This window comes from Bufo bufo, chromosome 3 (assembly GCF_905171765.1).
Source record: "Bufo bufo chromosome 3, aBufBuf1.1, whole genome shotgun sequence".
In the NCBI taxonomy this organism is placed as follows: domain Eukaryota; kingdom Metazoa; phylum Chordata; class Amphibia; order Anura; family Bufonidae; genus Bufo; species Bufo bufo.
The window spans coordinates 657,361,261-657,374,439 of NC_053391.1; the positions used below are offsets into that span (position 1 = coordinate 657,361,261).

General features: G+C 44.6%; 1 protein-coding gene across 1 annotated transcript in view; it reads right to left on the reverse strand.

Annotated features, from left to right (window-relative positions):
• Positions 1–811: 811 nt before the first annotated feature.
• ARHGAP42 (Rho GTPase activating protein 42) overlaps positions 812–13,179 on the reverse strand; it is a 323,239-nt gene continuing 310,871 nt past the window's right edge. The window contains exons 22-24 of the mRNA XM_040426303.1: positions 11,686–11,748; positions 6,468–6,547; positions 812–3,228 (exon numbers count right to left, since the gene is read on the reverse strand). Coding sequence (XP_040282237.1) covers positions 3,140–3,228; positions 6,468–6,547; positions 11,686–11,748 — 232 coding nt within the window. The 3' untranslated portion in view covers positions 812–3,139. The remainder of the gene's footprint in view (positions 3,229–6,467; positions 6,548–11,685; positions 11,749–13,179) is intronic.

The window sequence follows — 13,179 nt, forward strand, 5'->3', positions numbered from 1 at the left end:
GCTATTTGCGGCCTCCTTGCAGCTCACCAAGCACAGCGCCGTATATTGTATAGTGGCTGTGCTTGGTATTGCAGCCTAAACCCATTTAGTGGGACTAAGTTGCACCTAGGACATGGGCCCTATGAATGTGAAGTCACTGGCCTACAGAGAGGCCACTTACCGGAGTGTTAGAGCCTCTTCAAACAGCTGATCGTGGGGAACCCTGATGATCAGGTATTGAACGCCTACTGTACACTGAGGATAGGTCATCAATATCAAAATCAGAAGGAACCCTTTTAATCTAATTTGCTGCAAATCATTGTGCAGATGTAAAAACCTTCTTACCATATCCAGCACCAACCAAGGTAACATTTCCTAAAAGGGGTATCCTGGTTGTGGCAAGTTATCCCCTAACCACAGTATAGGGGATAACTTAGATTGGTGGGGTCCTACCAACGGGACCCCCTTAAATGAGCAGAGAGGCAGGTCGGGCATGGACACTGCAGCTCCATTCATCTCTTTGGGAGTTTTGGAGACATTGGGGTTCAGTACTCAGCTATTTCCAGAACTCGGGTAGAGATGAATGGAGCGGGCAATGCGCATGCCTGACCTGGCGCTACGTTAATTTTGTGGAGCCCTGTGGGTTTATGGGATCCCTGCTCCTGTGATCAGCGGTAGGAACCCTACTAATCTAATATGCTGTGGATAAGGGGATAACTTGCCACAACTTGGAATACCCCTTTAAGAGCTTGATAAACTCCAAGTGCGATGCATGAAATGAATTCATACACATGGCCTTTCAGGCATCGTTTTTTCTTATAAATATGGTTTATTCATTACATTTTACATTACATTTTATACACTGGAGTACATATACAGTGTGGTTTTAGGTGCAGTTATTTACATAGATAACAGCTGAGTTTTCTAGATAAAATAAATGAGATAATGGAAATTTGGAGAATTTAAAGGGGTTCAGGATTAGAAAACAAAAAAAGGCATTTTTCAGAAAAACAGCACCACTGTAGACCCCGGGCAACGTCTGGTTGTGCAGCTCATTCCCATTCATGGAAATATGAATGGCTTGCGATACCAGCCATAGCTCAAAGAGTGGTGCTGTTTTTGCGGGGGGGAAAAACAAAAACAAAAAAAAGGCCCTTTACGGTCAGTCAGCAGTTCATTTTTTTGTCCTCTGCATTTTTTTTCATGTTACACCTCCTAACCTGCAGGGGGCGACATCGTGCAAAGTGCATGAAGGCTTCCACAATAGGGGCGTGCTTGATACGCAGGGTAGGCAGCCATGGTGAGGTTTATGGCCATGGAGAAAAATATATCTGATTGAACTTTTTACATCAATGGTTCTAGGTTTGACGCACATTGCAAATGGTGAAAGCAACTGGAATACAGCAGATGCAGGACACACTGGGGTATATTCCCATCTTGCAGATTTTTATGCGACCATCCCTTTCATCTGAATAGGGCTGGCAGAAATCCACATGAGAAAACCTCATTCAGGGGCGTGGAACCGATTTTTAACGGCAAAAAATAAAATAAAAAATCTCTTGTGTGTGATCATACTGTAAGAAAACTGGCAAATAAATAGATATAAGGGTTTGGTTGACACACAATAAATAGAGGAAACCGCTACATCTCCTGTAATGCAGTGCAGCCATTAAAGGGGTTGCCCCCCCCCCCTTCCTTCCTTCCTTCCTTCCTGGCCAAACCTGTAAAAGGAAGCTTACTTACCTGCTCCCCATGGGTGGGACTCGGCTCCATTGTTCCCCAGCCTCGCCTGCCTCAATTGAGTCCCCCGTTGTCACCATCCCCTTAGACGCCACTACTACAGCCAATGACTGGCCGCAGCAGTGACCTGCTTCGTTTGCGTCAGGTCAATTGGCGACATGACGGAAGAGGAACAAGTCACCGCTGCAGCCAATCAGTGGCATCAAGGCTTACAGTAATGGACCGAAGCGAGGCAGATGAGGCGAGCAGCGAAGGAGAGGGGCCCAGTGGCAGTAAGCAGTCTGGTTGGGGGGGGAAGGGGGGGGTCTGCCAAAAAAAAAGCAAAAATAATTTTATTTTTTATTTTTTTAGTGATGAAAATTGGGATTTTTTTGACAAACAGATATTGAGTTCCCTATGACGAAAACCTATGAAATTTCCCTGGCAGAGAAGAGTCTTACCATTCTTGCTATTTTCTCCAATTTTACCATTGCTGGCTTTACTTCTGCCTACCGTGACCCTCAAATTTCCCAGAAAATGTATCGCAAATTTGGACAGAGATTTGACAGTGCTTCAGTAGTCAACAGAATTCAGCCAATCAATTCACTAGTGAAGAGTGACATCACTCTACTTCCCGAAGATGTCACTACTGCCCCTGAAACTGTATTTAGAGGAATATCGCTCTACTTTCCATGATGGCATCTTCAGTATAAGTGGTGGTATGCCAGTGCAGTGGTCTCAGATGTCTTGAAGTATGTAGAAAATCTCAATAATACCTTACGCCTTCATGGAGGGCAACAATAGTGGTCTGCAGGTACAGTACATACAATCTTAGAATAATAGTTACAACAAAAGTGAAGATTAAATAAAATATAGTCACCATACATGTCAGTTATTGCTAAGAAGAGAGGAGGCGCACTTAGTTCAATCATCTGACCTCACACCAGTGTGGATACAGGGGGGCAGAGGCGGCACATGAGCGCGAGCACCCTGGAGGGCCCCAAAACAAGACACCAGTAATATCAATGGCACATGGTAGGTTTTTAGACTTTGCCTTCAAGATTTTGGCACATGGTAGGTTTACAGATTTTGCCTTCAAGTTACCCCCTCTGCATACACTGGTGGGTCGGGTACCGGTGGTCAGTGCACGTCCTCCTTCAACTGAGTACCAAATATCTCAAGGTTTTGATCATTTCTGGACACGTACATAACATCAAATACATAGATTTATATATATTATACTCATTCGACTGCAATTCCAAATTCTTCATAGTAGGCCTCAAGTCAAGCAGTGGACAATCTCTCAAAAAAGTCTTCAAGTCACAAGCCAACAGAGACCTTCAATGCCGGTTAAACCACTGTACCCATATTAGATACAGTCAGCGTCTTCTCATTTGTCACCATGGATACCATGAAGATAGCGCTGTCCAAACAAGCGTCATCAGAGGTAGACAACGTAATTCTCTGGAACCAATCCAGTCTTGCCTTCATAGGTTGCCTTCAGCCAGCCGGGTTCCACAGACCTGTACACTGGGAGGATGAAAGAACGCTACTGAATATACTGTATATGTCAAGTTATAAGCACTTCAAGATGCATCGTCAGTTTCAAAATCTCTGCAAGCTGTTAGTGAATGGAGACACCGACATTCAGACTTGTGTTTACAGATGAGGGCTATTCCCATGGCCTCTGCTCTGGTCCTTTGTGGCGGTTTCTGTTTACTTGGCTGCAGCAGTGACATGCCTGTATACCGCCACGCTGGCCTCAGCAGTCTTGTTCCGTCTACCTCTGAGGCCAGTGATTGGTAGCATCAGTCATGTGGGTGTATATGGGCATGTCATCATGAACTACCAGAGCGATGGCGCTGAATCGGTGGGGGGAATAAATGAGTAAGGCCTCTTTCACATGGGCGTCACGGATTTGGGCCGGATATGGCTCTTGGCTCTTTCACATGGGCGACTTTTCCGCGTGAGTGCAAAACATTTTAATGTGTTTTGCACGCGCATGAGAAAAATCGGCATGTTTGGTACCCAAATCCGAACCCGGACTTCTTCACAGAAGTTCGGGTTTGGGTTCGGTGTTGTGTAGATTTTTTTCCCTTATAACATGGTTATAAGGGAAAATAATAGCATTCTTAATACAGAATGCAAAATAAAATAGTAATGGAGGGGTTAAAAAAATAATAATAATTTAACTCACCTTAATCCACTTGCATCTCTTCTGTCTTCTTCTTTGAAGAAAAGGACCTGTGGTGATGTCACTGCGCTCATCGCATGGTCCATCACATGACCCATCACCATTGGATCATGTGACAGACCATGTGACGAGCCCAGTGACGTCACCACAGGTCCTTTTCCTCAAAGAAGAAGACAGAAGAGAAGTCGGCTGCGCGAACAAGTGGATTTAGGTGAGTTAAATATTTATTTATTTTTTTAACCCCTCCATCACTATTTTACTTAGCATTCTTTATTAAGAATGCTATTATTTTCCCTTATTATAACCATGTTATAAGGGAAAATAATAAAGATCGGGTCCCCATCCCGATCGTCTCCTAGCAACCGTGCGTGAAAATCGCACCGTATCCGCATTTGCTTGCGGATGCTTGCTATTTTCACGCAGCCCCATTCATTTCTATGGGGCCTGAGGTTGTGTGAAAAACGCAGAATATAGAACATGCTGCGATTTATACGCAACGCACAAGTGATGCGTGAAAATCACCGCTCATGTGCACAGCCCCATAGAAATGAATGGGTCCGGATTCAGTGCAGGTGCAATGCGTTCACCTCACGCATCGCATCCGCGCGGAAATCTCGCCCGTGTGAAAGGGGCCTAAGCAAGACAATGGCGATACAAAAACATTTTCTTCATTTAAACAAAAAAGGGTTTTTATCGTACAAAAGTAGTAAAATGTAAAAAAAAAAAATATGTATTTGGTATCAATGTAATAGTACTGACCCAGAGAGTACAGATATCATGTTATTTATGCAGAAAAATGAACATAGCAAGATTTATAACGCAAAAACTCAGTGGCAGTATTGCAGTTTTTTCCCATCCCCCCAGAAAGAGTTAATAAAAGTAAGTTATGTGTACCCCAAAATGGCCCCATGAAAAACTACCACTTGTTCTGCAAAAAACAAGCCCTCATACGGCTACATTGACGGAAAAATAAAAATGTTATAGCTTTTGGAAGGCGACGATAATTTTTTTTTGCATTAACAGGCCCAAAACAGGGTGGTCACTAAGGGGTTAAAAATTTGCTGAACTTTTTATTTTTTTGCTAGAAATAAGCTTTATTTGTGAAGACATAGACAATATATAATCCATGTAAGGCCCCTTTCACACGGGCGCGTATTCCGCGCGGATGCGATGCGTGAGGTGAACGCATTGCACCCGCACTGAATCCCGACCCATTCATTTCTATGGGGCTGTGCACACGAGCGGTGATTTTCACGCATCACTTGTGCGTTGCGTGAAAATCGCAGCATGCTCCTCTTTGTGCGTTTTTCACGTAACGCAGGCCCCATAGAGATGAATAGGGTTGCGTGAAAATCGCAAGCATCCGCAAGCAAGTGCGGATGCGGTGCGATTTTCACGCACGGTTGCTAGGAGACGATCGGGATGGAGACCCGATCATTATTATTTTCCCTTATAACATGGTTATAAGGGGAAATAATAGCATTCTGAATACAGAATGCATAGTAAAATAGTGATGGAGGGGTTAAAAAAAATAAAAATAAAATTTAACTCACCTTAATGTACTTGTTCGCGCAGCCCGGCTTCTCTTCTGTCTTTACCTGTGAGCAATAGGACCTTTGATGACGTCACTACGCTCATCACATGGTCCGTCACCATGGTGATGGATCATGTGATGGACCATGTGATGAACGCAGTGACATCATCAAAGGTCCTATTGCTCACAGATGAAGACAGAAGAGATGCCGGGCTGCGCGAACAAGTGGATTAAGGTGAGTTAAATTATTTGGAATTTTTTTTTAACCCCTCCAGCCCTATTGTACTATGCATTCTGTATTCAGAATGCTATTATTTCCCCTTATAACCATGTTATAACCGGGACGCATCCGTACCTAATCCGGACACGCTCGTCTGCAAGGGGCCTAAGGCCTCTTGCACACGACCGTATGGCTTTTACAGTATTTTGCGGTCCGCAAAAAACGGATCCGCAAAAAATACGGATGACGTCCATGTGCATTCAGTTCTTTGCAGAACTGAACATCTGGCCCCTCAAGGCTACATTCACACGACCGTATTTTTGGCTCTGCATCCGTTCCGCAATTTCGCGGTACGGGTGCGGACCAATTCATTTCAATAGGGCCGCAAAAGATGCGGACAGCACACAATGTGCTGTCCGCATCCGTAAATCTGTTCTGCAGTCCCGCAAAAAGGATAGAGCATGTCCTATCCTTGTCCGCAATCGGACAAGAATAGGCATTTCTATCATAGGGCCGGCTACATTCACACGGCCGGTATCCGCAATTTGCGGACCGCAAAACACATACGGTCGTGTGAATGTAGCCTAATAGAACAGTACCATCCTTGTCCGTTATGCGGACAATAATAGGATATGTTCTATCTTTGAACGGAACGGAAATACGGAATCGAAAGGCATACGGAGTACTTTCCATTTTTTTTTACGGATCCATTGAAATGAATGGTTGCGTATGCGGTTCGTATACAGAATGCAAAAAAACGGAACGTAAACGGAAAATAAAATGTTCGTGTGCAAGAGGCCTAATACAAAGCACAGACTTACCATTACTAAATATCGCCCCCTGGGGGAAAGACAGTTCATGACTGTGCTCCGCTTTACAAGAGTACATCGCTTTGGCTTGGCTACAAAGAAGCAAAAAAAAAAAAAAACATTACTTTTACAAGAAATCATAAAAAAAGAATAACCTCTGCTGCGATAGGGGGCGCTGTACACTGGGGTTGTGTTCTATGTAGATTACAGAAAGCAGAATTTCCTGGGTTTGGTAATGTCACCGACCTCCGGCACTCCAGCCATTGTGAAACTACAACTCCCAGCATGGACACTTGCACGACTTTTGTCGGAATGCCTGTAGGAGTGAATGGAGCATGCTGCAAGTTGTAGTTTCACAGGAGCTACTGACCCCCGAAATACAAGTTGGGTGGCATCTTAAAGGGGAAGTCCAGTTTGAGCTCCCTGCCAGGGTAAAACATGTCTCCTAAATAACGGACCATCTCTGTCCCAATACCTGCAGACACTTTGCAGTAGGAGCAGCTTTCCGGAGTTCCTCCTTTTGTCACACAACTTTTTGCTCTGGTATTTTTGAGGGGGTTTATGGCGATCAGTCAGGTTTCTTTTGCAGCTCCAGATGTTGTAAGGGAAATATTAAATGCAGAATATGGATGAGCGAATCAACTTCGGATGAAACATCCGAAGTTGATTCGCATAAAGCTTCGTTCTAATACTGTACGGAGCAGGAGCCTTCGCGTAATAACTTCGTAAATCTATTTGTACTGTAAAAAACATTTCCCGAACCCGCTCATCCCTAAGGCCTCTTTCACACTACCGTTTTATTTTTTTTCGTTTTGCGGGTCGTTTTTTGCCTTGCGTATACGGTCCGTATACGGAACCATTCAATTCAATGGTTCCGCAAAAAAAAAAAAAAGGAATATACTCCGTATGCATTCCGTTTCCGTATTTCCGTTTTTCGTTCCATTGAAAGATAGAACATGTCCTATTATTGCCCGCAAATCACGTTCCGTGGCTCCATTCAAGTCAATGGGTCCGCAAATAAAACGGAACACATGCGGAAATGCATCCGTATGTCTTCCGTATCCGTTCCGTTTTTTCGGAACCATCTATTGAAAGTGTTATGCCCAGCCCAATTTTTTCTATATAATTACCGTGTACTGTATATGCCATACGGAAAAACGGAACGGAAACACAACGGAAACAAAAAAACGGAACAACGGATCCGTGAAAAACGGACCGCAAAACACTAAAAATAGCCATACGATAATGTGAAAGAGGCCTGATGCAGGACAAACAGGCTTTTTTTTTTGTAGTGGCCTTTTTTCACCTTTTTAGGTGTGTGTGTTTTTGGGGTCAAATTTTTTCTTCTTATATCACAGCATGCCCTGGGCCCGGTGGTTTTGTCCCATAGGCCTTCATTTTATATTACCCTCCTTGAAATAAACACAAGTGCCACACACAAAAAATACTGCTACAGCAGTCCGTGGGACGGTGGTGAGAACTACATTAGTCCCATTAGACTGGAGGAGGTTTCCAGGCGTCAAAGGTGGCAAATGAAAGTAGTAAATTGTAGACAGATAGGCTGCCAGAAGATTTTGGCTAATAATATATAGTAATGCAAAAACTTCATTCACCGTCGGGAGGAATTTTACTGTGATAAAAAAGCAACAGAAGGCCACAAGGTGGCGCTACAGAGATAGTCAGACTGTATTCTAGTTACTGCACGCTAGGAAGGAAGGCTGGGCGGCTGCTCATAAAAACACACCAGTTTTCTATTCTTATCCAATTCTATAAGGCTACATGCACACGACCGTTGTGTGTTTTTGCGGTCCGCAAATTGCGGATCCGCAAAGCACGGATGGCGTCCGTGTGCGTTCCGCAATTTGCGGAACGGCACGGACAGCCATTGATATAACTGCCTATTCTTGTCCGACAAGAATAGGACAGGTTATATTTTTTTTTTGCGGAGCAACATTGAAGTGAATGGGTCCACATCCAAGACGCAAAAACTGCGGTCGTGTGCATGAGGCCTAACACTGGAGCTGTTTCACCCAAGAGGTATTTATTTATGGAGTCAACCAGCAAGAGGTGTGACGTCTACAAGCAGAAGTCTCTGAGCAGTACCAAAGGGGTTAGATCACTAAAAAACACCCTCGGAATCTGTAAATCAGTAGTGGTCACAGACGTCACCGATTCGACCTTCTCACAGATGTCTGTGACATATCAGAAGATCATGTTGAATGAATTTCCCCTTTAGGAGCAAGAAAGGAACAATAGAGTTTTAAAGGCGTTTTCGGGGGCCTATCTATATTGATAACTTTACCCTGAGAATAGGTCATGAATATCAAGGTTGGCGGGGGTCTGACTTCCGACACCCCTCAGATGAGCGCTGCGGCCTCTTCACTGTATAAGGAGCACAGCGCCGTACGTTGTATAGTGGTCGTTCTTGGTACTGCAGCTCAGTCCCATTCACTTGAATTGGTCTATGCTGCACAAAGGACATGTGACAGATGAACGTGACATCACAGGCCTGAAGAAGAGGCCACAGGGGTGCCCGGAGTGAGGCCCCAACCAGTCTGGTATTCATGGAAAACCCCTTTAAACCCCTTTAAGGTGGCCTACGGTGCAATTTAGGGTTTCATCAAGTAGGGATTTTTGGGATTTCCACTGAACACTGCGGTCAATCCCTCCCTAAATTCAGCTGGTTGATAACAGAGGACACTAGGCTGTGCTGGAAAATGAGAGAAGACAGGAATTGGGTTACTTGTCTCCCTGTAGAACTACAAGTCTCAGCTGGTTAATGGTCTGAAACCTCTAATATAGCATAGGCTGCTTTCCCCCCATGCTGCAGACATTACATAGAGCTGACCCCAGGGGGAGAATAATAACTTCCTCCTCCTCCTCCATGTCTCTCCGTTGTCAGGTGTCAGGGTGCGGGGTAATTACTCCCAGCGGACATTACTAATATTTCTGGAATATTTGGACTACTTGGGCATATTTCCCATGACTTACTGACTTACTGCGGTCAGGCACATGTATAATTGTATTTTCCTAGTGAGGGTCATTTCCTTTTCACAAATAGTCAGAGGCTCTTATTAACCCTTTCAGTGACTTTCACACACACTGCTCTTAAAGGGATTGTCCCGTGAATAATAGTCTATATTTTTCACACCAGCAACATGGAGCTAAATACTTTTATGATTGCATATAATAAAACATTTAGTATAGCCACCGAGATATTCACTGAAATCTATCCGTATAGCGCCACCTGCTGTCCTCTGTCCAGCTCATTGAGGTTGACATACTGCCCATGCTCAGTTCCATTCTTCAACTGCCACCAGCCGTGGCAGAAAGGACACACCCCTGAGAAAGGTCACACCCCTGAGAAAGGACACACCCCTGAAGAAAGGACAAACCCCTGAAGAAAGGACAAACCCCTGAAGAAAGGACACACCCCTGAAGAAAGGACACACCCCTGAGCTGCCAGCTCAAAATAAATCTAGCAGAGCAATTGGAGCAATGAATGTGGAGATGTCTGGATCCATGTGAGGTACAGGGCTGGTTCTAAGTTTATTAGAAAGAGACTGATTTTCATTTTTACATGTTTAGAAATGCATTCCCCTCCTCTGTCTCTTTAGGAGGGACAATCGCTCAATAAATATCTCCTGTCACTTATCATCCCTCCCCCGATGTCCACAGCATTATCAGCAGCTCAGACATAACGTCCTGTTAGAAACTGAAATGCTGGTTGTATTTTTAGCTGCTTTTGTATTCCATAATTTGCCCCCCTCCGCATTGGTGCCTTAGGCAGCTGCCTATTCAACCCTCATTCTAGGGACTCCTGCACACGAACGTGTGCCCCCCTGGTCGTGCTGGGGGCCGCAATGCACAAACACTGACCGTGGGGCAGCCGCAGCCGATCGCGGACCCATTCACTTTAATGGGTCCTCGATCCAGCCGTTCCGCAAAAATATAGGATATGTTCTATCTTTTTGCGGAATGGAAGTACGGGACGAAACCCCACGGAAGCACTCCGTAGTGCTTCCATTCCGCACCGTTTCGCATCTCCGGATTTGCGGACCCATTCAGGAGAATGGGTCCGCATCCGTGATGCGGAATGCCCACGGAACGGCACCCGTGTATTGCAGGAGGCCTAACCCTGCCTGTGAGCTAAAGTGATGAAGGGGGCTGGCTGTCCCATTTCATTAGCTAATCTAACGGCCATTAAAAAAGGGTGTATTATGTTAAAAAAAATTGCCTTTCAGGGGTTAAAATACAAAATAAAAAAAAACTGAACTCATCCACTTGAAAGCATAGGGACACTCGCTCCTTGTTGGAGGCCGCAGGACCTGATGTCACATGATCACGCTGGGAGCGCAGGTCCTGCAGCATCCAGTCTACACTATGGGGGGTATTATGTATACTGAGGGCATTGCAGGGGTTGGAATAAAAAAAAAAAAGCCTATGAAATTCATCTATTTTTTATGTCAATTTTTAACAGCCGCTAAAAACAGATGCAAAACAGGCATTAAAAATGGACAAATGACCAGGAAATGGAAGCACAAGCTGATTTTATTTTATTGTGGTGAAAATGCAGCTTTAAAGTTTTTCTTTTAATACTGAAATCAAAAGCTTTCCATGTGCAGCTTCTATCATTAGCCTTCAGTTGGATAGAAACAGCCTGGATGAGGCCTCAGTGACACCGCTAGTGGCCTACGCTCCATGGTGGTCACCCATGGAGACACAAGGGCATTTCCTGCTCCTGAAGATGTCTGCAGATTCAGTCTACCCCTATCATAGGCATGAAATGGTGTCTGGCATACAAGCTGATGGAGAATTCAAGGCTTTTAACTAACTAAGGCCTCATGCACACGACCGTGCCGTTTTTTGCGGTCCCCAAACCACGGATCCGCAAAAAACGGAAGCCGCCCGTGTCCACAAAACGGACAAGAATAGGACATGCTATATTTTTTTTTGCGGGGCCACGGAACGGTGCAACGGATGCAGACAGCACACGGAGTGCTGTCCGCATCTTTTGCGGCCCCATTTATGAATGAATGGGTCCGCACCCGAGCCGCAAAAAATGCGGCTCGGATGCGGACCACAAAAACGGTTGTGTGCATGAGGCCTAATGGGAATGTACTATCTGTACATAAAACTGTAAAACGTTGTAATATGTGACCTGAAAATAATGCTTTTCTTTCAAATTAACCCGTATTTTAACCAAATTCATATTGGATCGGAACCTTACCGCCCGGGAGTGGTCTGTTTCATTGATCCAGCATTCTCGAAAAGCTGAGCCTTAGCTGCCACCCTACGAAAAGAAGACATTTATCATTGAGATTGAATTTTAACATGTCCCGGCACATGGCCACCAGGATGTCAATCAATTAGTGAGCCTGAGCAGAACTAGAAAGAATACGGAATGCTAACTAGCTTGGTTCTGTCTACATACAGAACCAAGCTTTATTTGGTTACATCAGCTTTATTTGGTTACTTCAGCTTTATTTGGTTAGAGATTCTTACGAATCAAAGACTTCATGCTAGAAACATCCTTGCCAGGCTGCAAGACACATCACGACCACTGGGTGGCTGCACATGGACAAGGTAGACATCTGGTGACACAGTAGCGCAAAAGAGTTTTTTTTTCAAGGCCTGTCATCATTTAACAAAGAAATTTGATCCTTTACAAATCACATTCCATTGTATGTAGCAGGCTCAATGATGGGATTCGGCGATCGCGCCGTCCCCATGTCATTGAATCGCTTAGATGCCACATTCATTGTTGATCGTGGCATCTGACATTAAAATTGAGGCCTTTCAGGGTTAATCAGGGTAAAAAAAAATACATACTTACCTTATCCATTTGCTCGCAGAGAGGCTGTCGTGGCCATCTTGAAACTGCGCAAAACCTCACGCGGTGACACGATGAGATTTTATGCTGTTTCTTCAATCAAGATGGCCACTACAGCCTCTCTGTGAGGAAATGGATGAGGTGAGAATGTTTGTGTTATGTTTTTACCGTCATTTTGGGAAAAATTTATTTATTACCACAAAGTGCGAGGAAATTCGGCTTTGTGGTAAATCAAATTTTTCCTGAAATTCGGATCAAAGTCAATTCACCTGACTTCGATTCGCTCATCTCTACTTGTCATCTGACACTACACAGCTTGGGATATGTTGACCCAAGAGCAAAGGAAGGCCCCTTTCACACGGGCGAGTATTCCGCGCGGATGCGATGCGTGAGTTGAACGCATTGCACCCGCACTGAATCCCGACCCATTAATTTCTATGGGGCTGTTCACATGAGCGGTGATTTTCACGCATCACTTGTGCGTTGCGTGAAAATCGCAGCATGCTCTATATTCTGCGTTTTTCACGCAACGCAGGCCCCATAGAAGTGAATGGGGTTGCGTGAAAATCGCAAGCATCCGCAAGCAAGTGCGGATGCGGTGCGATTTTCACGCATGGTTGGAAGGAGACGATCGGGATGGAGACCCGATCATTATTATTTTCCCTTATAACATGGTTATAAGGGAAAATAATAGCATTCTGAATACAGAATGCATAGTACAATAGCGCTGGAGGGGTTAAAAAAATAAATAAATATTTAACTCACCTTAATCAACTTTCTCGCACAGCCGGCATCTCTTCTGACTTCTTTCTTTGCTGTGTGCAGGAACAGGACCTGTGGTGACGTCACTCCGGTCATCACATGGTCCATCACATGATCCATCACCATGGT